This window comes from Gavialis gangeticus, unplaced genomic scaffold (genome assembly GCF_001723915.1).
Source record: "Gavialis gangeticus isolate Ggan-Ray unplaced genomic scaffold, GavGan_comp1, whole genome shotgun sequence".
NCBI classification, from domain to species: domain Eukaryota; kingdom Metazoa; phylum Chordata; order Crocodylia; family Gavialidae; genus Gavialis; species Gavialis gangeticus.
In genome coordinates this window covers 59,705,410-59,728,511 of record NW_017728994.1, presented here as the reverse complement: position 1 = coordinate 59,728,511, position 23,102 = coordinate 59,705,410, and the positions used below count along the sequence as shown (strand labels likewise).

General features: G+C 43.2%; 1 protein-coding gene across 3 annotated transcripts in view; it reads left to right on the top strand.

The window, feature by feature from the left end:
* Positions 1 to 23,102, top strand: part of SHTN1 (shootin 1) — a 98,728-nt gene that overhangs the window by 54,059 nt on the left and 21,567 nt on the right. For all 3 annotated transcript variants that reach the window (XM_019502896.1, XM_019502895.1, XM_019502897.1), the window contains 3 exons: positions 16,136 to 16,282; positions 18,228 to 18,381; positions 22,219 to 22,315. In XM_019502896.1, the coding sequence (XP_019358441.1) occupies positions 16,136 to 16,282; positions 18,228 to 18,381; positions 22,219 to 22,315 (398 nt within the window). The remainder of the gene's footprint in view (positions 1 to 16,135; positions 16,283 to 18,227; positions 18,382 to 22,218; positions 22,316 to 23,102) is intronic.

Here is a 23,102-nt window from a genome sequence, read left to right as displayed (position 1 = left end):
TGCTCTGGGTTTGGAACGTTGTGCTGTCTTATTTGATCAGCGTAACAGTACTGGCATATCCCCAGATAAAATGACATGCAATCAAAGCTATATACTATGTATATAGTTATAGATATCTATAGTTATAAATATCAATATATGTATTTATAGGTAGATATATTTATATAACTTCATGCACACACACACGTGTGTGTGTGTATATATAATATATATGTATTATATAAAAAATTAATAAATTATAATAAATTTCTCCTCTCTCTCTATATATGTATCTATATATATAAATAACATTTGGGGTGTTTTTGTTTGTTTGGCAGGTAGTTGAGACTGTTGCTTCTTGGAACTACCTTTCAGATAGTTGAAGGCTGTTACTAAATTCCCCCTCAGTCTTGTCTTCTCAGACTTAAGTAGGGCAGCTCCACGTGTCAGCCGGAGCCTGGCAGCGCTCAGCCCCAGCTGCTCCAGCTCCCAGACAGTGCGCAGCGCTCTGCCAAGCCATGCTGCACCCATGCCATGGGGCAGCTGCCGCATAGGTGCCAGGCAGGGGAGGGGATCCCCACTGCCCCGCGCTGCACGGAGGGGCTCTGCCACGGGCACCCAGAGTTCCCAGTCACTGCTCCTGTAACCAGTGAGCGCAGGGTGGTTTTTTTAATTGCTGGGATGCTGGGGCTGGTCAGGTGGGGGGGGTGCTCTGCCAGGAGGCCCCACAGCCCCTGCTACAGCCAGTGAGTACAGGGCATTTTTTTTTTTACATGCCAGGAGTAGGCTGGGGCCAGGCAGGGCAGGCATGGGGGCTTCTCCCGCGGCTCCCCCCACCCAGGGAGAGGCAGGCACAGCCACTGGAGCCGTGTGAGAATCTGCAGCCGCTCGGCTGTGCCAGCCTCTCCCCAGCCAATCCGAATCACCAAATCGCTCCAAATCAGCTCCGAATCTTCCAAAGCTGATTCAGCTGAATCAGTTCAGGACAGTGATCCGCATCTCCGAATCGAGTGACTGTCCTCTGAATCCAAATCTGAATCAAATACTTCCCTGTTCGCACAGGCCTATAAATAAGCCCAGTTCCCTCAGCCTCTCACCGTAAGTCATGGGCCCCAGCCCCTTCACCGTTTTTGTTGCCCTCTGCTGGACTCTCTCCAATATATATATGGGAAGGGGAGCTGCTGCTTGGGAACTTGCAGCACCTGTTATGATGTAATTGTATGTATGTGACCCTGTATACAAGTCAGTTCAATCACCTCCACTTTCATCCTGGATGAAGTGCCTGATCAGCAGCAGTTCTTCCCTTTTCGTAGCTGCTACAAGCATACATTTGCCCATACCTCTGCTTCACTGTCAAAATTCAGTGAAGTGTAAAAAGTGAACCAAGAGGTATTGAACCATAGCAAAATATAAATTATCTTTACAGAATCTTAGAAAATTAGGATTAGAAGGGACCTCAGGAGGTCATCTAATCCAACCCGTTGCTGAAAGCAGGACTGTCCCCAGCTAGATTATTCCAGACAAGGCTTTGTCTACCCAGGTCTTAAAAGCCTCCAAGGATGGAACTTCTACAGCCGCTGTATGTAACCTGCTCCATCACTTTACTACCCTCCTAGTGAGAGAGTTTTTCCTTATCTCTAACCTAAACTTCCCTTGCTACAACCTGAGACCATTGTTCCTTGTTCTGTCATCTGCCCCCACTGAGAACAGTCCAGCTCCACCCTCTCTGAACCTCCCCTTCAGGTAGTTGAAGGCTGCTCTTAAATTCCCCCTCAGTCTTCTCTTCTCCAGACTAAATAAGCCCAGGTCCTTCAGCCTCTCCCTGCAAGTCATGGGCCCCAGACCCCTCACCATTTTTGTTGGTCTCTGCTGGACTGTCTCCAGTTTGTCTACGTCTTTTCTGTAGTGGGGGGCCCAAAACTGGACATAGTACTCCAGACCTCACCATTGCTTAGCCACTCAGCCCCCAGCCTGTACCGGTGCATGGGATTGTTTCATCCTAAATGCAGGACTTTGCACCCATCCTTATTGAACCTCCTAAGCAGCAGCTCAGCAGAATAAGACCTGAGGGTTACAATGGACAATAAGCTGAATATGAGCCAACAGCATGCCCTTGTTGCAAAGAAGTTTAACAGCTATGGTTTCTTTTGGCCTTATCCTCCAATTTGTCAAGTTATATCACATCCACTGCGATCCCTGGATCCACAGAACCAGTCACCTCATCAAGGCACTTCATCATGATATAAGGCAATCAGGTTGGTCAGGCATGACTTGCCCCTGGTGAATCCATGCTGACTGTTTCTAATCACCTTCTTCTCCTCCAAGTGTTTAGAAATGGATTCCTTGAGGATCTGCCCCATGATTTTTCCAGGGGCTGAAGTGAGGTTGACTGGTGTGTAGTTCCCTGGATCCTCCTTCCCTTTCTTAAAGATGGGCACTGTATTTGTCCTTTTTCAGTCATCCAGGACCTCTCCCAGTTGCCCTGAGTTTTCAACGATAATGGCCAGCAGCTCTGCAGTCACATTAAGCAACTCCCTCAGCAGCCTCAGGTGCATTGCATCTGTCACCATGGACTTGTACGCATCTGGCTTTTCTAAATAGTCCCTGTCCTTTTCTTTCGTCACTGTTGACTGCTCACCTCCTCCACAGACTGTGCTGCCAGGTGCAGTAGTCTGGGAGCTGACCTTCTTTATGAAGACTGAAGTGAAAAAGGCATTGAGTACTTCAGGCTTTTCCTCCTCATCTGTCACTAGGTTGTCTCCCCCATTCAGTAAGGGATCCACACTTTCCCTGATCCCCCTCTTGTTGCTGATATACCCTTCTTATTATTCTTCACATCCTTGCTAGTTGCAACTCCAGTTGCTCTTTGACCTCCCTGATTTCATCACTGCATGCCTGAGCAATGATCATATACCTCCTCCCTAGTTGTTTGTCCAAGTTTCCACTTCTTTTAACCTTCCTTTTTTTGTTTTACCTCACTGAAGAGCTCCCTGCTAAGCCAAGCTGGTGTTCTGCTGTACTTGCTAGTCTTCCTATGCATTGGCGTGGTTTGTTCTTGAGTCCTCATTAAGGTTTCTTTAAAGTACAACCAGCTGTCCTGGATTCCTTTAACCCTCAGACTGGCCTCCCAAGGGATCCTGCCCATCAGTTCCCCGAGTCAAAATCTGCTTTTCTGAAGTCCAGGGTCCTTATTCTGCTGCTCTTTTTCCTTCCTTTCCTCAGGATCCTGAACTCAATCATCTCGTGGTCTCTGCTGCTCACATTGCCATCTGCTACTAATATATATATATTAGTTGCTATACAAATATACTGATATATATATATATATATTAGTAGTGGATGGCAATGCGAGTGTAAATATTAGTAGTGGATGGCAACGTGATGGTAATATATCTTTTTATATATATAAAAATTTACTGTAAATCATTGTTTAGAGTTTCTGAACAGTAGTAACATTCAAAGCCACTGTTAATACTTGTTCACATTCACTTGCTTTCAAACAGCTGGCGTCCCTTTGAATAATTTGAGGTCTTAGATCTGCAGCCTTTGACCCCATAGTCCTATCAGACAGAACATGGCGCTCACGTGGAGCTGCATTGGTTACAGCAGGGCTCCAAGTGGACACGAGAAACCATTCGCACAGATCACGTAGCTAGACTGAGGATTGAAGTCATAGGTTAAGAAATCTGTATAACAAGAGGCTATTTTTTAACACATTACTCAAGATTATATAAAAAAAACTTTTCATATTCTTGTACTTCTGGCATTTCCTGTATTGCTACACTTCTGGCAATACTCCCAGTATTCCTGGATCTTCCTTTCAGTTGTCTTGAAGTGCCCTGGTATTTCATTTTATCAGTCAAGTGGTTGTTTTTTTATCACTATAAAATGTTTGTTCAAGAAATATGTTCTAGGAGTAGAAGTTGCTTTGAGTTCTCCAGGAACAGAGTTCTCCAGTGGAGCAAGAGTTCATTGTGATGAATGACTTGAGAATAGACACTATTGAAATGAGGTTCTTTCTGCTCCGAGTGAATGCAGATGAGACGTGTTCAGTGCTTCGTGATAAGTTTGTTTAGGTCACTCTGTTGCTGCCCCATTTCTGGTCTGAATCGTGGCGCACACAGAGACTACCCATGTCTCTTGTTGGCCATCCCTGTCCTAGCTCATCTTCCTGTGGTGCCGTTACTGTTGAGCGAGCATGAGACCATCCAAGCAGCTGAAATAGGTTGCATTTCCAAGCAATATGTCCCCTGTTCCTGTGACAAGGGATAAGGATCTGCCACTGAAATGTAGGTAATTAGGAGTTGCATGTGTTAGATGCAGGTGTCAGATATAGCAGGGGCAAGTTTTTGTATGTGTGTGGTGTGAGAGAGAAACACCATGGAAGAGGAAAAAGAAGGAGCATGAGAAAATGAAAGAGCACTGAGCAGAAGAGCACATGGGAGTGAGAGGGAACACTTGAAAATCAGGGCTTTTGATTTAAAAAAAAAAATCCAATACAGCTTTAATTATAGTCATGCTGCTGGCACCACCATAATGGATATTTAATGAATGAAAAATTATCTAACTTCAAACATTAGAATTTTTTCTCTTCAGAGATTCCAAAGAAACTGAGTAAATATTGTCAGCTGGGCTGAGGAAAGGGGGGAGGGAGAAAGGGGGGAAAAATGGTTTGCAGTGAGTCATGCCCCTTTGAAACGTATGGGAATCTGAATGAAAGAGCTAAATAAATGCAGAGCTTGGATGGGGCATGGAAACCTCTGAATCTACCTGAACAAGGGAGGGCTCTTTACATAGAAATTGTGGCAAGTTCAACCAGAATTATAGCGCCATGTTTTAACATCATAAGAGTTACAATTTCTTTGTCGAATTGTTTACAAGGGGAAAGAAATGCGGAGAAGGGGTCTTGAAGGCCACAGCAGTAATGTCGAGGCTAAACCTGCAAAGCAGTGTTCCACAAAGGAGAGTTAAATGTATTCAGGAACCATCAAAGAAAACAAAAGGGGAGATGTGAGAAGGGGCATGGAACCAGAGGTTTGTTGGGCTGGCAGGAACCATGCATGCTCAATAAAGTATCTTGCAAAAAAAAAACTTGTTAAGCACAGATGCTATCATTCAAGGACATTTCATAGAGAAGAGAAGTAAGGCTGGAAGGGATCTCCAGGCGTCATCTAGTCCAACCCCTAGCCTGAGTATAAAATAGTTTAACCTACTTTTTTTTGGTTCCTGTACAATCCTTTGACCTGAAATTACTTTTGAAGCTTTGCAGAGACAAGAGGCCCTGCGTTCCTCTAAGTTAGAGTGCAGGACTGGTGGTTTCTAGTCCCAGTGTTTAAAGAAAATGAACACCAAGTGGAGACCTGCTGAGCAGAGTTGCTGGGGCTGCTTTTTCTCTTGGGGCACAGATAGAAGTGACAATTTTTGCCTGATCTGGCCACAGAAAGCTGTCTATAGCCATGACCAAACACAAGTGTACAGCTTCAGACTACTTAAAAAATGGCCAATTGGGTGAAAATCTGGACCTCGTATGAGAGTTCAGATGAAGATGTTTCAAAATAGCATCTTCTGCATTGGCGATGTGTAGGGGATGCACATGGGTGCACGTGCACCCCCTGAGATTCGCGAAGCACCCCCTGAGACTGGCTGCTGTCGAGAACTGCCTGCAGGTGCCACTGGCAGCACCTCTCGCCACCTCTCCACCCCACATCACCGCCAACACCACTGCGGCCACCTGCGGGAGCTCCCCACTTGCTGCTGCCAGGCCCCCGCTGCCACTGCCTGCAGGTGGTCACCGTGCCCCCCCCAGCCTCAGGAGGCACACGACATTCATGCTTTTCTGTAACTTATGTCTGTGCTGCCTGCCAGCCTCCAAGCTATTTTCAGAATGGGAGGGAAGAAGGGAAGTGGAGGGAGTTCAGTCTGGGTTTGGAGTGGAGGGAGTTCCCCTCCTCCTGGAAGTAACAGTGAACTTCTGTTTGGTCCGTAGCATCATGACTCAGACCACTTCCTGCAAAGCGTTTTAGGTTGCAGCAGGGAGCTGCACTTCTGCCTGTGTCCTTGATAACTGTATGGCTCCAGCCAAACACGTTACTTGGACAAAGGAAAGGGCTTCTGCGAGTGTTTAAGAGAAGCTACGGAATAGTTTTATTCAGCCAATATATTGTGAGGCTGGACTAAGCTATAACAGGGGGCAGATTCATATTTTAAGGAGCTCTGTTCATCTGAATTAAAACAAAGAAAAAAAGCAAAAAAAACCTGGTAACAGTTTTTTTTCTCTTTTAGCCTGATAATTAAAGAAGTGTGTCAGGAGTTTGTGCTTCTACAGTATAATGTGTATCTATTCATAGATCTCTTGTACAATAGCATGTCAGTATTTAACTTTGTACCTTCAGGACTCCTCTTTTCATTATAGAGCCCTGTGCAAGTGCTTGACACCTTTATTTAATGCAAAATTGAACCTCCCCGTATAAACAGGTCAAATGCTGTTATCATTTTTGTGATGTTTAAGGAGAACTGTCTCATAATCACAGGCAGGGATGATCTGAATCCCCTCACGAGACTTCATGCAATCTGATTCTCGATGGCTTGCATTCATGATGTGCTACACAAGAACTCTTGGTTAGGTGCATTAATGGCCTTTAGGTTACTTTGTAATGACCGTTCCATTAACACGTACCAAGTCTACAAGTTGATACAGCAAGACCTGCACTCATAGAAAGAATCTTCTGCAGTTATGCGTAACCCAGGCCAAGTTTTACCAAGGACAGCTTGATAAAAGCTGGTAGATGATGATGATGATGATTAATTTGCTCTTGAGTTTGTTCAACGGAAAATAATTGAAACAGATAAGGTGAAATGTTCAGGGCTTGGGCCTTAAACTTGAATCTTGCCACTGTTAGAGCATGATGTAAGACTAATTTCTCTCGTCAAGCTTTCTTCTAAGAACAGAGTTGTGAAATGGCCACAGCTGCATGCTCTAGGAAATATACCACATACATCTGATTGCTTTAAGTTCAGCCATTTAATCTAAAGGGGAGAAGGTTAAGGGGTTTGTTCTTCTTCCATGAGACATCTGATCTATTTCTAAATATAGCGTGGCATCCAAATACTGCAAGCATGGGTGCATTAGAAATGGATATAATTATATAACACCTGTGTTTTATATGAGGCCAGACAGAATACTCTTAATTAGGGGTAATATGCAAATGGTAGCAGTGAGATTGTCCATTATCTGGGGCTTGTGAGTGGTTATGCATCATCCTATAGATGAAAGGTAATGGGTATGACCTGATGATGAATGAGATCACACACACAGCTCTAAGGTAGCCATTGCTTGTTTGTTTGTTTTTTTTTTAACAGGCTCCATGATTCCAGTAAAGATTCAGACATCTTCATCTTAAAATGCTTGCTCTGAATCACTGTTCAGAGAAAAGTAGGTAAAAGACAGGAATGAGAAAATAGATTAATGGATTAATAAAACAGTCTCTGCCTTATTCTTTGTAAGTTATAGTACTTCCATTTGACATACAGAACTATTTATAAATACTTCACTTTTCACCCATTGCAGAATTTCAGAACGTTATTTTACCATTAACTAATTAATAAAGAATTCAGTACTATCCTAAGCAATATAATCCTTAAAATAATAATTGCAAAGTAGCGTGTGTGTGTGTGTGTGTGTGTGTGTGTGTGTGTGTGTGTGTGTGTGTGTGTGTGTGTGTGTGTGTGTGTGTGTGTGTGTGTGTGTGTGTGTGTGTGTGTGTGTGTGTGTGTGTGTGTGTGTGTGTGTGTGTGTAAAAGAGGTGCACCAGTACATCAGTCTATATCATATCAACACTGATGAAATGAAAATTGAAATTATCAGCAGTTGGCTTTTTTTGGCTGATGTGGCTAATAATGTTGCCGATAAATGCCATGTGCATTCATGCGGTTACAGCATGCACATGGCCCTGCAGGTTGGAGAGCAGCGTCTGGCTAGTAAGTCTGTAGGGGGGAAGGGTTGTGGAGGGGGGTGGGAGCAGATTGAGGCCCTTGTGGTGAGGGATTGAATGGGGCTGGGGCAGGGGCAGGTGCTGGCCAGGTAGGGTGGAGCGTGGGATGGAGCTGCGGGTGGCTTGTCTGGGAGGCATGGGGGCGCGGCTTCCACCACTGCCCCCCCCCCTCCCCTGGATCTGTGCATGGGGCAAGGGCAGGTTGCCTGCTGTGGGCTCAGGACTGGGGGCTGCACCAGCCTCTTCCCGAGAGGGGGTGCTGGGCTGGGGCTACTCTCAGGCCAGGTGGGTGGGGCAAGCAGTACTGGCGCTGGAAGGTGGCCTATGGGAGGGGCTATGGTGAATTTTGGGGTGGCTGTAACCTCCCTCCCACCCCCCAATTTCCACTGCTGCCTGCCCCGCCTGAGCACAGCCCTGGCCCAGCCTTCCCACCAGGAAGAGGCTGGCACAGCCCCCAGCCCCAAGCCTGCAGCACCACCCTTGCCTTGTGCACACATCCAGGGGACACGTGCCCCCCCATACCTCCCCAGGGACCACTCTCCTTTGGGTCCTCTAAGTAGCAACATCCCATTTTATTAGACACCCTGAAAATCTCAGCTAATATTTGCTAAGGGAGGTATGTATCTTGTTCCAGAACTGGCTGCTTGACTCTCTGGCTACTCTGCAAATTCCAGTGATTCCCAGATGTATCGCTCTGGTCGTTTGCCATTTTCCTGATGAATGTAAGGTCCCTTCCAGCCCTTAACATCTGTGAAACTATGAACAGACATTTCTGTTTGTTCAGGTGTCTGTTTCATCATGACTAGGATCCTCTCCCTTGGTGGCTAAATTCCACCAAAACAATGAACAAACTGTCAACCAACAGGAAAGGCTGGTGAGCACCAGAGCATTCACATCAGCTGAGCACTGTGTCCACTTCAAAGTTAAGTTTATGTTTAAAGTAATTTGCTGGACTATGCCCTGGACATAGAACCCATGTGTTTGAGTGAGTGTGAGTAGTACTCAGCACGCGTACAAACCCACTTAGACGGGGTGGATTTGGAACCCGTCCTGCTGTTGTCAGTGATGCACAGTGCTGGGGCAGAATGGCAAGAGTTTGTATAGGTCAGTAGGCAAAGTATTGATGACTTTGTTAATGTGTCTTAATAATATACATTACCTTCCAAATTTTTCGGTTTTTAAAAAGCACAAGGACTTGTTTGCTGCTGTAGGTTTTGTTCCATGGTGCTAATAAAGTAACCCCAGTGTCATTTACCTATAATGCCTTTGAACTAGCAACAAAGCACATGTCCAATATTTTCTTTGATTTGGAGATGGGACAAGATTTGATGGCCCATTCCTAAATCCAGACTAGCTTCTCTGAGTTTAGTACCACTTCATGCTTTTCAGGCCTCAACCTGAAGGGACCACTCAGCTAACTAGTGTCTGTTGTGAAAAGTGCAGGAGCAGTGCCTTAAAAATATCATCTATCAGAGACAAAAGCCCCTCCATCCCACCTTTTGTGGTAGCCTATGTGGCTCTGTTCTTCCAGTTACAGAACAACCAGGGAATAATGCACGTGTCTGACAAAGGACAATGAGCACCTGAAGATTAAGGCAGAGAGCAGCTGCATTCCCGTTCCACAAAAGTGACTTTTTGCTTCCTCGCTGGAATGTGGAGTGGACAAAGCAGCAGTCCCAAGAGGCTGAAACCAGGGCCATTTGGTATCCTGGCAGGGAGCTGAAAGCTGAAATCCTGTGTGTGTGTGTGTGTGTGTGTGTGTGTGTGTGTGTCTGGAATGAGGTGGAGGTCCTGCCAAAATGAGGAACCGCCCTGGGACTATCATGGAAGCTATAGTTCCACCTGTAGTGCACTTCTGCTTCATAGCAACATTATTTTTCTTAATGAACCAAATAATGAGCTCATTTTAATACTTTCACTATATTCTCAACATTTTTGGAATTTCATGCAAACATGACTTCAGGGGGAAACAATCCCAATAGCAAATAATGATTTATAAATAAATAAGGGAATATGTTTCATAATTCTTTTTAAAGTGTTGTTTCTTTCCTCTCCTTGTGCTGTGAGGACAAGGGTTGGTCTGAAATCATCTACATTGTACTCTGGGCATTACTTGAAGGATCAAAGTTCACAGAGACTTGATGATAAGCTGTTATATTTTAACTTGTTTAATCATGAAAAGTTCCCTTTTCACACTTGGTATAAATGTAACAAACAGGTATTGAGAATATTGTATTGTGCTGAAAACAGGGACTTGGGAGCTGAAACTTGGCCTGAAATCCATGCCCCCGAAAAGTCAGTAGTAGAACTTCAGTTGATTTCGGTAGGGCCGGGATTGCACCTCTGGCTTCTTGTCCCAACATGGTCAATAGATTGGTGCAGGAACTAGGCCAAGGCTCAGACTTTCTGCACTTGTGACCTAGGGCACATCTGTGACCTAGGGCATTTGTACACGGAGCAGTGCCAGGTGCTTTTAAAAGCACTCAGTGGTGCGGCATGTACATTTGTATAAACGGCAAAATGCACGTCAGTGCCGAGAAAATGGCAGCAGTGCACTTCTGAACTAAAACGCATCAAAGGTGTCCTGGTTCAAAAGTGCACTGCCTCCATTTTCTGTGCATTTCACCATTTATACAACTGCATGCAACATCAGCTCACTTGTTCCACAGACTCGATTAATCAAGTCTGCTGCAATGCACTGGATTTGCAGCACGTCACAGCAGACAAAGGTATGTGTATAAATGTCCAGGGTGATGACTTGTAGCATCCTTCATCAGTCACTTTGAGACTTAGGTGGAGCTGTGTGTAGAAGCAAACTATTGTTTGCACTAACTGCAGAAATGCTTTCACTAAATTCCTCCCGTGCTGGCTTATGCTTCTAGCATTGATTGGGATGTTCTGCAGATAATTGTCTGACAAATGGCAAAGTCAGAACTAATCCATCAGCTGGTTAACGTCCACCCCAGAACAAGTAATCCTGTGAGTTGTACTTTTGCCCTGTCAGTCGTCACTTCGGTTGGTGTTCAGGTTCAGCATGCAGGTTAGATAGTGGCTCCTGACAACTAAATTTCCATTTAAAAGTAATAAAAAATGTCTTTTTATTGGTACTCAGAGATTGACTTCCCAAATAATTGTGCAATGAGATTATTTCCTTCCACGTTCTGCCTTGTTCACTTTTGCTGTCTTTCCAGCTCCTTTTCCACAAGGAAAGATGGAGTGCATTGAGTTAGGGTGCCATTGGGATGGGGGCAAGACTGATGTAACTTCAATCTTGGCCTTTTTTGCAGAAGCTTAAGTAAATTAAACCTTATGGTCAGATTCTTGTCCACCTATTAGGCACCGAAGCATGACTTTATTCCAGCCTGTTCAAGTCCCCAAAGACCATTAATGTGTCTATTTTTGCAATACATTGCTATCTTACCCTTAACACTACGTCATAAAGAAGCAGCCAGGAGGAAAACCCACACCTATTTTTCAGGGACCCAATCAGGATTGGAAAGGATTATATGTGGATATCTAAGTTGATTTATACTCCTAATCAGTAGAATAGGATTTGGCCTTTACTTCAGAGAATAATTTGTTTCTTTAGTTTAGGAAATGCCCCTAAAAGAACGTGTTCATGAAAATAACTTTAGTGGTCATGTGAGTAAAATTGCTCCAGTGCATGTTTGCAAAGTCAAACTTACAGATAGTAATAATTTGCTGCAACAGGGCTTTCCACCTTTACCTCTATGGTAAGCAGTATGTACATTATCTCCTGTATTGTTAAAGTAATTAGTAGAGTTAGTCTTAGAAGCTAGAAGGAATATGAAAAAGTTTTTGAATGAAAAGGACTTTTTCTGTTGCATTCAATTTTTTTTTCTGATTTTGTTTTGAAACAAATCGAAATGAATGTTCAGTTTCCTAAATTTTTGAAAATCTGAGTGTCAGAGTTGCAGCATTTCATTTTTCTTTTTGTCACTGATTTTTCAATAATCGGGGTGATGATCCAGAATATTCTGCAGTGGAGAAATGGCCCTTTCTCTTTATATAACCCAAGGTTCAGTGGGGAGAGCAAAAAGCCTTAGGGTGTCCATGATGTCAGTCTCACCAACGCAATTGGTGAGCCTCATACAGGTAAATCAGTCAGTGACCACCTTTGGAGTGGGAAAGAGGAGGAAAGACAAGGCAAGGCACCTTCTTGATGGCTGTGCACACGTCTTGATTGGCATACCCAGCAGAAGATTTGCTAGTGCTAAATTGGTTGGCTATAGACTGGTGGCTGTTGGGGTTTGCCAGTTTCTATCACCCATGCCTTCCATCACTCCATGTCGAAAGGGACTGCATGTTGGTGGTCCACCTCTGTAGCTCCAAGGTTACCCTTGTAGAGACTTTGAAAAAAGTGGCCTTTTTCATCCTGAAGTCCTGTCACTGTTGCAGATCATCCCAGCAGTCTGCCTGTTTCTTCCATGCCCAGGACCATGACAGGTAGTCTGGAGATGGTCCCAATGCAGGGCAACCTTTTAGGCATCTTGGATGTCATCTTTCTTCCTCTGGCAGCTCTGTCATAGCAGTTTGCATCAAAGTGGTCTGTCCTGTGTGGCTCTGGAAAATCACCTCCCACAACAGGTCTGTTATGCAAATGGAGGATGCAGTGTAGACGCTGTTGCACATTCATTGCATGGGAAAGTTTGAGGTGGGAGGTGCCCATGGTTTTCCTTTGTGCGGTGTAAAATTGTGCCAGAACTCCTTGAGTGGCAATTTCGGAGGCTAGCGGAAGTGAAAGCCTGAGGCTCCTGGTCACTTCTGGGCCGTATTGCCTAGAAGACACAGTGGCTTCAGTCCCAGGGGAACGCCAGAGAAGCAGAACAGCAAGGGACATCAGGATATCTCTCTCCTGACCGCCTAGTAGTCTAACCCCCCTTCATCCACCCTGGCCCCCAAAGATGGCTGAGCCAATATAACTGGATGATAGTTGTATTTTTGTTTGAGCCTAGCGTGATACAATTTTATACCAGTACAGAAATTGACCCACTCTGAACTATCCTGATTTTATGAGTTCATGCATCTACTCTGTGAGATCCATGGTGAGCATTTTAAAAAACGGTACGTCTTGCTGTCCGATGCAAGCAATAGATTTTATGTTAGCTTAACTCTGAGTTTCTTTTTTGCTGTGGGATGATTTGTACCACAGCTCTCTCATTACCAAAAGATTCTGTTTTTATAGATATTTGGAGGACAGTTATAACCCCTGGCAATGTGTGAAGGTGCAGAAGGAGATGCAGAGTGGCATTGCCCGCCCTAGACAGGAATACAGCCATCTGCCCTGTTTAGTGTTTTCTACAGAAAACACCCATCACTGCCGTATTCAAGCGCCGTGCGGGACAATTAGTTCCATGTAGCGAGCTCTCTGTGGGAAAGCTCTGCACAATTAACCGCTCTGTTTTCTGTGTGCTTTCTCTGTCTCCCCCTCCTTCCCCTTTTCCACAAGGAAGTGGAAGAGGGCTTGTACTGAATAAGGGTGACCAGGCTGTGAGTGAAGCTGACCCAAACTGCATAGTCCTGGCCCCCTTCTCGGGAGCAGAACAACCATAACTGAAGATAAATCTTTACCCTGCCTCCAAAAGGAAGCCATCACAGTTGTTTTCCTCAGTCCCAACGTGATAACTTCTGCCCTCACGCAACCGTTCTGGCCTTTTTTTTTTTTTTAACGAGTGCAGCATTGGAGCCGGCATCTGTAGTTTCCTCTTCACTGATCCTTTCCATCTTCAGCGACTGTCCTACTGCCCAGCTCTACCCAATGAAGTGTTCCTTATTGGCTTTATTAAGATCGCATCGATTCACTTTGCTTTGCACGCAGGTCGCATCTGAGTCATCCAGGCTGCATTGCCAGTTAAAGTTCAGCAAGGTCAGTAGGTTGTCCCCTTTCTTAGAAAATGGATCCAGCCAAGTAATAACACAGGACTTGAGGTGCATCCAAGTTTTGTCTGTCCATAGTGCTAGATGGATGCTCGTTACAAATCCAGACGAAAGAACCCAAGTCAACCTCTGATTGCATTTCTTTTTTTAAAATAGTATGCAAATGTTCAATAATATGTTGAAAAGGATTTTGTCAGCATGTTGTACTTGTAACTTGGGCTTGTGAATGAACAGTATGAAGAGGATGACACAATGTCATCGGACTTTTCATTCCTTGTATTTTGGTTCTGAAACATCATGCAGCTTTTGCTACACCGTGAATCAGTTTCTCAACAATATGAGGACAAACACTGTACTTGGAGTGTCTTTTCCATTAACACAAAAAAAAAATAGTGCCTCTCCCACCAGGAAAACAAAAGCTATGCTGCCCATTTGACACGTTCACCAGACATCTCGTATCCTAGTGACCTGACACTTCTGTTGCAACGTCTAGGTCCTCTTTGGGCCTTGTCCTATATTTTTTGTGTGACCCAATTCCACCCTTGCCCCATTGAACTATGGGCACAACCTGATACTAAGGGCACTGTCGAGCTTCAGTGGAAGTAAACTGCAGAATTTTGTTGCAAGGAAACAGTCTTCTTTCTGGAGCTTCCCAATACGCCAGGCGGAGCTAAGTTTGTATTTTAAGTAAGCTTTTGATATCCGGACGGTCCTTTTAAATGTCTTGATGCAACAATCCCTGTCTGATTGTTTCTTTCCTCCTTGCTCTCCCCAAAATGAAGGCATTACTATCTGGAAAAGGAAAGAAATAGTAAAGAGTTCAAAAGTAAAAGTGGAAGACACCCTTTTAAAGGTAAATGGAGCACATCTGAGCCTCATCTACACTACACAACCAGACTTCGTCTTCTCTGTTGAACATATAAGGTTATTTATTTATTGATTACATAAATATTGGCTGCAATGCCAAAAGCACACGCTCCCACCCACCCCTCAGGTAAATGAATTTCCTGTCAGGGACTATTTAGGAGGTGGGAAGGTCAGAGTCTACCCTCGCCCTCGAAATTTGAAGAAGGTAGAAACTTCTCCACAGTACCTTTTTCAGAGCCATGTTGTCTAGGCCCTCAGCTGGGTGGCTAAGTTTACCCTGATGGTGAGAAGTGGATTCTACTTCCTCAACTTCTTCAAAGGTCAGCGCTGCTTTTCATTTTGATTTTGGAGTATTGCAAACGCACATATCATTTTAGTTGTACCTGACAACCTTCTCTTAACAAAGAGATACTTTACTAATTTAGTTATTGAAAACTTTGTATACAGACAGTTACCTGTATAAAATAAAATTAAAGAAAAAGTATCAAATATCTTTTTATTACTGTATTATTTATTTATTATATCTGTATAAAATAAAATTAAATAAAATATATTAAATAAAAGAGATCAGATTTACCCAAAGAACCATGTCTGCCTATGTCCTTAGATCAACACAGCTACACCCTACACCCTTGTATGCAGACAGTCACTTCTACTAGAAGAAATTTCTTCCAGTAGAAAAATGGCCCAGGAGCTGTACTGTACAGACCTTTCTTTAGCCCCATAGTGGAAGAGCTTCACGGGTGAACTCCGCAGCCATAAGATCTTGCTTGTGATTTTAGCAATTGCAATTTGTGTAGTACAACAGGCTGACCCAAAGCAGGGCAGAGTGAGGCAGGGGCATTTTCCATTGTGGCCAAGCTTCCAAGCACCGCCATCTGCCTCTTCCCATAACTAAGGACTGCCCTGTTTGGGGAAGGGTCAGGGAACAGTGGCTGCTGCTCCTCTCACCTCCTGGTCTACAGGATGCGGGGAGCAGATGTTCCCCATGCATTCTCCAGACTGGAGTGATTCTGGTCTTAAAAAATCATGGGAGTCTTTCCCTTGGCTCCTCTCCTTCTAGTACCCAAGAGTTTAGCCAGGGGAAGTGTATAGACATTCAGTCTTCTGGGAGAAACTCTCCCAAGAGTGATTTAACCCTGGTTGTTGCCAGGTTACTTTTCTCCCAGAGTGGCCATTTTTGCTCCAGGAGAAAAAGCTTGAATTATTGTATGTTTTTGATTTCTACCAGAAGAATGGAGAGTCAGTAGAAACTGAATGTCTGTACCTGGCCTTTTTCTCCTCCCCCAGTTTCCAGCTAGTAATTCAGTGCGTCTTTGCTTACTGTTTATTTGGTTCTGATTAGGGCAGGAAACTTCGCTTAGCCATTATTAAGCTCTTTGGGTTTTTGTTTTGGGCAGATGTTTATTGAACAAAACAAGTTGAAAAGACAGAGTCAGCTGCTTCTGCAAAATGCTGCTCCTGATCAACAGCTTTTGAAAGCTTTGGATGAAAACGCACAGCTGACCCAAACACTAGAAGAAGAGAGGCTGCAATACCAAAAAAAGGTAATACAAGAATGTTTTACCTACTGTATGATTTTTTAAATAGCTTTTCTCACTTAATGACTTATAGAAAGGCCTGTTTATTAACTGGACTCAGCCCTACCCTAGCGCAGTGATTTTCAACCTTTTTTATCATTCATGGACCCTTAAACATTTTGAATGGGGACATGAACCCCTTTGAAAATCTATTGTTAGTATAGCAAACATTCTCTCTCCATGTCTCGCATGCACACACTCACACGTGCCTGTCCTGGTTTGTAGATTGGTATAGTCAGGTGAGCAGAGGGACCATGGGGCTGCAGCATCACTGAGTCCCACATGAAGCAGCAGTGGTGGCAGGATGAAGCAGGGCTGCCTGTTGCTGGCACTGTTGGGGCTCTGGGCTGCCTGTTGCTGGCACTTCGGTGGCCTTTGGCCCTGGGTGGAGCTGGAGCAGCAGCAGCAGCACTGGCAGTGCTTCCCTGCCAAGTAGGGCTGCCACCTTTACAGCCACCTAGGGGTCTGTGGACCATAAGTTAAAAATCACTACTCTTGTGCAAAGATCTAATCTCCATCTCAGAGAACTTTAAAAGCTGAAGAGAATGTCACGAACACTTTCAGTGGTAGGATTGGAACAAAAAAACTCCAGTATTAAGGCCCTGATTCAGGAAAGTATCCATACTGAGGGGACAGTTGTGAAACGCATGCTTCCCTTGAGCACATGCTTATAGTTAAGTCCTGAGTAGGCACAAATTTAATCATGCCCCCTCCTGAATCAAGCCTTAAGAACAAGATCCTTTACTGTGGGGGATGCAAGAATGATCCTACTTGCTGGATAAGAGGATCAAAATTTCTTATGTGGACTAGCCACTAAATCGCTAATGTGGGTGAAAAATATGGCTTAAGACCTATGACTTTGATTGTTGTTGTTTTTAATTAACGGAAGGCAAAGGTGGTGGCACCTTGTTGACCTAGATTGGCTTTCAGGAAAGATTAACAACAAAATGGGCAAGTTGGTCCTTGCATTAACAAGTTGGATCCTGGCTTCAAAGATGCATAGAGGAATGCAAGCAGTAGAAGGAAATGTAAATGCTACAGTTGAAAATGATAGAAACTGGAAAATGCCCTGGATATGGATGCTATAGAAAACCCAATAGATGTTAAATGTGTCATTTCCTTAATATTTGAGTATCTTTGAAACAAGATTTTGAGGCAGATTCTCAATGGGTGGCTGATGTCTTCGTTCCATTGGGGTCAGTTGCCACCCACTGGGAAGCTTCCCCTGCAACTCGCTTGTCGGTGCTTGTATGCTGTCAGGCAATACGCCCTTTCTCTGCTTTCACAGGTGCAGCAAAATCTGTACTCTGCACTCACTGATTTTATTCATTTAAAAATATATGTTCGGTGTAATTTCCAGCTTGCAGAAAAGCTCTGATTTTGTAAACTAGACCAGACTGTATATATTTAATGGGAATGGAAGTGATTATTTCAGCATACCTGAATACTGCCACTTAAGCTGATGTGGTTCTGTAATTCACCCAATGGCAGCTGCATGAGTTGTGGAAAGTGAGCTTAAATAATAACCTTTAAACAGAAGTGATCATTTAGAAAAAAAAAAGTGCATTAATGTTTTATTGCTTCAAAATGAAGAAACATTAAGAAACTCTTTTTCTAAAAAGGTGGTTAAATTCCTATGAAGAAAAGAAAATCTTAGCAGTTACACTTCAGGGCTGGAGATGTTTGTAAAATCAAATCAGGATTAGATTAGAAAATTAATGGTGAGATCTTTGTGACTCTTATTCAAAATTGTTCACTTAATATCTCCTCATGTACATGATTGCAGTTTACTGTGTTCCCCCTAATCTTCTATTCTGAAGACCTACAGTGTTTGCTGGGCTGTTCACAAAGGCAAAAGACAAAAAAAAATTCCTTTTCATTGTAAGAATGTCTCAATGTCTCTGAATTTCAGGTCAAAGAATTAGAAGAGCAGCTAGAAAATGAAGCATTACATAAGGAGATCAGTCGTCTTAAACAACAGCTAGAACTTCTGGAAGACGATAAAAAAGAATTGGAACTAAAGTGTCAGACCTCTGAAGAAAAAGCTAAGGACCTAAAGCATTCAGGTAAAATCATGCAACTGAATTAAGTTTAGAAGTGAAATCAGTTCAAGTGTAACTGGTGCAGACCTAATAGAATTACACAGGATACATTTGAGACCCAACTGGAAACAGCAGTTGCATAACTATTACTGAGATCCTAACTTGTGCTTCACAGTACAAAGTTCAGTGGCTCAGCTCAGTCTTCGAAAAGTAATATCTAGCATGTTTGAAAGAAAAAACCTTGTAATACTTTTGTGATGTATACAATGGCAATGCGTAGATAAATCTAAAATAAGTCGAGATTCAATGCAATGTTCACACGTGAAAAAGCAATCGTTCAAGTTCAGCTACGACCTCTACCTTTGATAGATTCAAAGACATAAATAGAACGTGACAGCTCTGCTAATTCTTTCACAAAGATATTGCATGTGATATGTGGGCTTGATTATCAAGCTGTAGTACCCACACTGCGCAGATGATGGAAAGGCTTCTCGTGTTTCCACCTGTGGAAATTATCAAGCTACTCAAGAGTCCACACAAGCATTTTGTAATCTTGTGCCAATGTTTGTCAGTGAATTTGAGGGAATGATTTAGATGGAGTTGTGAGGGGGGAAAAATCCTGCTGTCATGGGGTGGGGGGGTTTCTCCCTGGCATTATAAGGTCTTCTGACATTTAAGATGTAAATACTGCATCCAGCACTCTGCACAGGGAATCATGCACGCAACTCTTGTTGACTTTAATGGCTAAAATCCATGGGAGTTGTGTCTAATTCCCTATGCATCATGTTAAACATCTGCCTGTTACTCTCTGATTGATAAAAACGTGTCAGTCTTTCTGGCTATTGTTCGTCCAGTTTGTCAAGAACTAAACATAAGGCATTGAAAACACTCATGAAAATTACTTGTGTATATACAGTGTGGAGCAACTATTGCAATTTAGTTGTTACCAAAGTTTTATTTATCAGAATGGTACCTGGCCAGCTTTACAACATCCTGTGCATTAGATGCTACAAACTTATTTAACTCTCTTTATTTAAAATTGCAACCTTATAATAAATTAAAAACCTAGTTAGCAGCAGGCAAGCTACTGTTTAACTACCCTATGGTGACTGAAATATGTAGATGGAAAATGACAGAAGAGAAGCAGGCCATGGTGGTTGTAAGAGAGCTTCTAAAAAAAAAATAGTTTTCCAATATTGCATGGATGCGTGCATCAAATGAATTGCAGACTCATGGAAATTAGAGCTGGAAGGATTCGATTAGGTCGTCTAGTCCATCCTTGGGTCAGTGCAGGATTGTTAGATGATCATAAACCACGATGATGAGCACGGCATAAGCTGATAGAGGCAGTTCCCTAGAACATCTTTTTCTAGATGCTTTTTTGTTCAATTTAATTTTATAAGTCCTGGGTAACATTGTTTCCAAAATGCTTTCCTGATAGTCCTCCTACATTCTTCTTTTTTAGTTTGATCAGGTACCAGACTAAATAATTCTTCCTCATCTTTCATTTTTACAGCTCTCATATCACTGTAGACTTACCTTCCCTCTGGATAACAGCTCAGGCAAGCCTCAATATTTAACTGGTTTTGACTGTTTTTATGAGTCAGGTCTCCAGCTTCCCGATCCTTTTGCTCCAACCCTCACAGAAGATCTAAATGAAGGTCCAAAGGTGCTGGGAGAGCTGAATGCCTGCCTAAGGTTTCTCCCAGTTTATACCATGACTTTGAGAGTAGGGAATCAACAGCTGATCCCAGGCTTGCACCAGCAGGTCTTCTTGGGCACTTTTACTTGTGCTTTGGGCGGGGGGGCTTTAATTAAAGCAGCTTCAAGAGCCACTCTAATTAATTAAAGTGCCACAAAATCTGGTGCATCAACATCCCCGTGCTTCAAAATGGCAGCAAGGGTGCTCAAACTAAAGCCTGTCGAACAAGCTTTAGTTCAAATACCCTTGCTGCCATTTTCATACATTTCATAGACATTAGGTCTGGAAGGGACCTCGCAAAATCATCGGGTCCAGCCCACCGCACAAGGGGCAGGAAGTCAGCTGGGGTCAGATCACCCCAGTAAGGTAAGCATTCAAGCATGTCTTAAGGGTATCCAGAATAGGTGCTTGCACCACTTCTGGGGGGACTCTTGCAGACACTGGAGACTGATGGTAAAGAAGTTTTTATTTGCATTCAGTCTAAAATGATCTTTCAGCAGCTTGTAACCGTTAGACCTTGTCTTCCCTTGTGGTGCCCTGGTGAACAGACGTTCTCCCCGTTCCTGATGCACACCACTTATATATTTCTAGGCTGCCATTTTGAAGATGTGGGAGGTGGTAATTGCCACACTCCAGCAGACTCAATTGATCGAGTCTGCTCTGCCATGCTATAATTCATTTCACATGCAGCTAAATGTGAAAACCATAGGAGATGTACTTGGAAATCCCACTATTCTCTGCAAGACTTATGCATTCATCTTGTATCAAAAGCTTTGAAAATGTGACCCATGTGTTAGTAACATAACAACACTGGTAGGGCCATAGTGGTTATGGTTGGGGAGGCATTGACAAAAGTCCCTGTGTTCAGCCTTGGCTCACCTAAGCACATGCTTATGTGCTCAGCCAGGTGCTCAGGCCTCAGTTTAGGGAAGCACCAAAAAACATGACCTGTTCATGTCCAGCCCTGTTCATGCTTAGCATTTCCTGAATAGCAACAGTGCTTTCTTTAATTGAGGGCTCAAGGCCATGCTTATAACTAAGCACAAAAATTATCCCATAAAAGTCAGCTGAAAAGTCTTTCCCACATTTGAGAACGTTGATTAGTTTTTTAATATTATGCTTAATTGTTATGGAAGAAAAATCTGCGTGCTGTTTTGTAAAATAGTAGATTCTTTACAAATACCTAGAAAGAAGTCATTTAAACCTTACATTGCTCATTTACATCAAGCTACAAAGTTGATTGTGACATGCATTCATGCTATTCCTTTCCTCCTTGTCTATTTTATTTTTAGAAGGTACAGCATCAATATCAGGATTGTATAAAGTCAATTCGGACAGTTTAAAATGTCATTCATCTATTAATTGAAAAATAATGGGAATCAGGGATTGAATTTTAGAAATTCCAGTTCATGCTTGCATGTGAAATTCCCCCTATACTTATGAAGAGCTGCTAAGATCAATTGTAACTAAATGAGATTAGGGGACAATATTTTTATTTCCCCCCCCATCCCTCCTGCCATTAATTGCAACCGGCAGCATTTTGTGCATGTTTCATTCCCAGTTCTCCTATTTAATGAAGTAGCCTCCTTATTGTTTGTGCAGCCTGCTCCACACAGCAACAAGTGAGACAGGAGAGAATGATTTTTGTTTGTTTGGGTAGTGTGTTAATGTGATTGTAAAACCCACAAACATTGTTGAAGGGACTGGAGGACAAAACTAGAAACTGAAATATATAAGTGGTTGTTTTTATATGGACTAGGCTTCAAGACTGCTACTAGGCAGTGCAGCAGCCATTCCGGTTCCTTTGCAGCGCTTTTATTGTTTTATACGAAGAGTTTAATATTATGGAGGGAGTCATTTTATCTTCACAAGCTGTCTTGATTGTAAATTGTTGGCTTAATGGAAAGTAATTGCAACTTGATCACTGTTCCTGGTGCAGAGGATGGTAAGAAATGACACTAATCCGGGTTGGTAACACATCAGGCAGTGGGAAGCCCTGTCATTTGCTTTTGAATTAGTTTGTGGCTTTATTGTGTTTGTGTTTTGCAAGCATAATTTTTATTTGTGATTTTTGTAGTTTCAAATCCCATGCGAGTGGACGGGGAACGCCCATTCTTTTTCCCTGAGAATCATTCTGGTTTTCTCTTGTTCTCATGCAGTTGATGAACTCCAGAAACGAGTACACCAGTCAGAAAATCCAGTGCCACCCCCGCCACCACCACCTCCACTCCCTCCTCCCCCTCCTAATCCAATTCGGTAAGTGCTGTCAATGAAAGTATTTATTTGAAAACCACTCTTTGCTTTGGCAGCAACGTACGCTAAGCAGTCTTGCAGCAAAGCAGCTTAAGGACCATTCAAATGGTCCTTGTTTTTCTGTGGCTGTTCTGAGGCTCTTTCTCATCACCAAGCAGACATGTAGGCCTCCCCGGTTTAAGTGAGGCATGTGGACCTGTCCCAAGCAGTCTTCCTCAGCCCCTCTTCTTAGAAACACTAACATCTAACAACCTCTTTAGGCTGTGATTTTGAGGGAGGAGTATTACCTCTCCAGTCTAAACTTAGGTATTTTTTTTCCTGTTTGTCTGATGGCTGTAATTATGGGCTTGTAGCTAATCTAAAGAAGATTGTTAGCATCCCTCTCTGCAAACAATTGTAGGGTGGGTTTGCTGTGTGTGTCTGTCAAACACAGATGACGAAAGTTACTGAAGCTGTGGAATCCCAATGGTCTCTTGCTCTCTCTTCTCTCCCCACTTAAAAAAAAAAAAATTAAAACCATTTTTGACAGCTAACAGTATTGGCAAAATTTTAAAAATTAATCTTGGGATTTGCAACAAGGTTCCTTAAAGAGGTACCCAGATCCCATTGTCCTTTTTGGTAGCAGGAGTGCCAGGGAAACAGTGAAGGGCATGTGTTTAACTTTAAAGCCTCAAAGGCCCCACACTAGAAACGACTCATGTACTTAAAGTATGCATTTCAGTGCCTTGTTGGGATTGAAGTTCAAGGGGGGAGGCTGCAGGAAGATGAGGAGACACCACCCGAGCAAGAC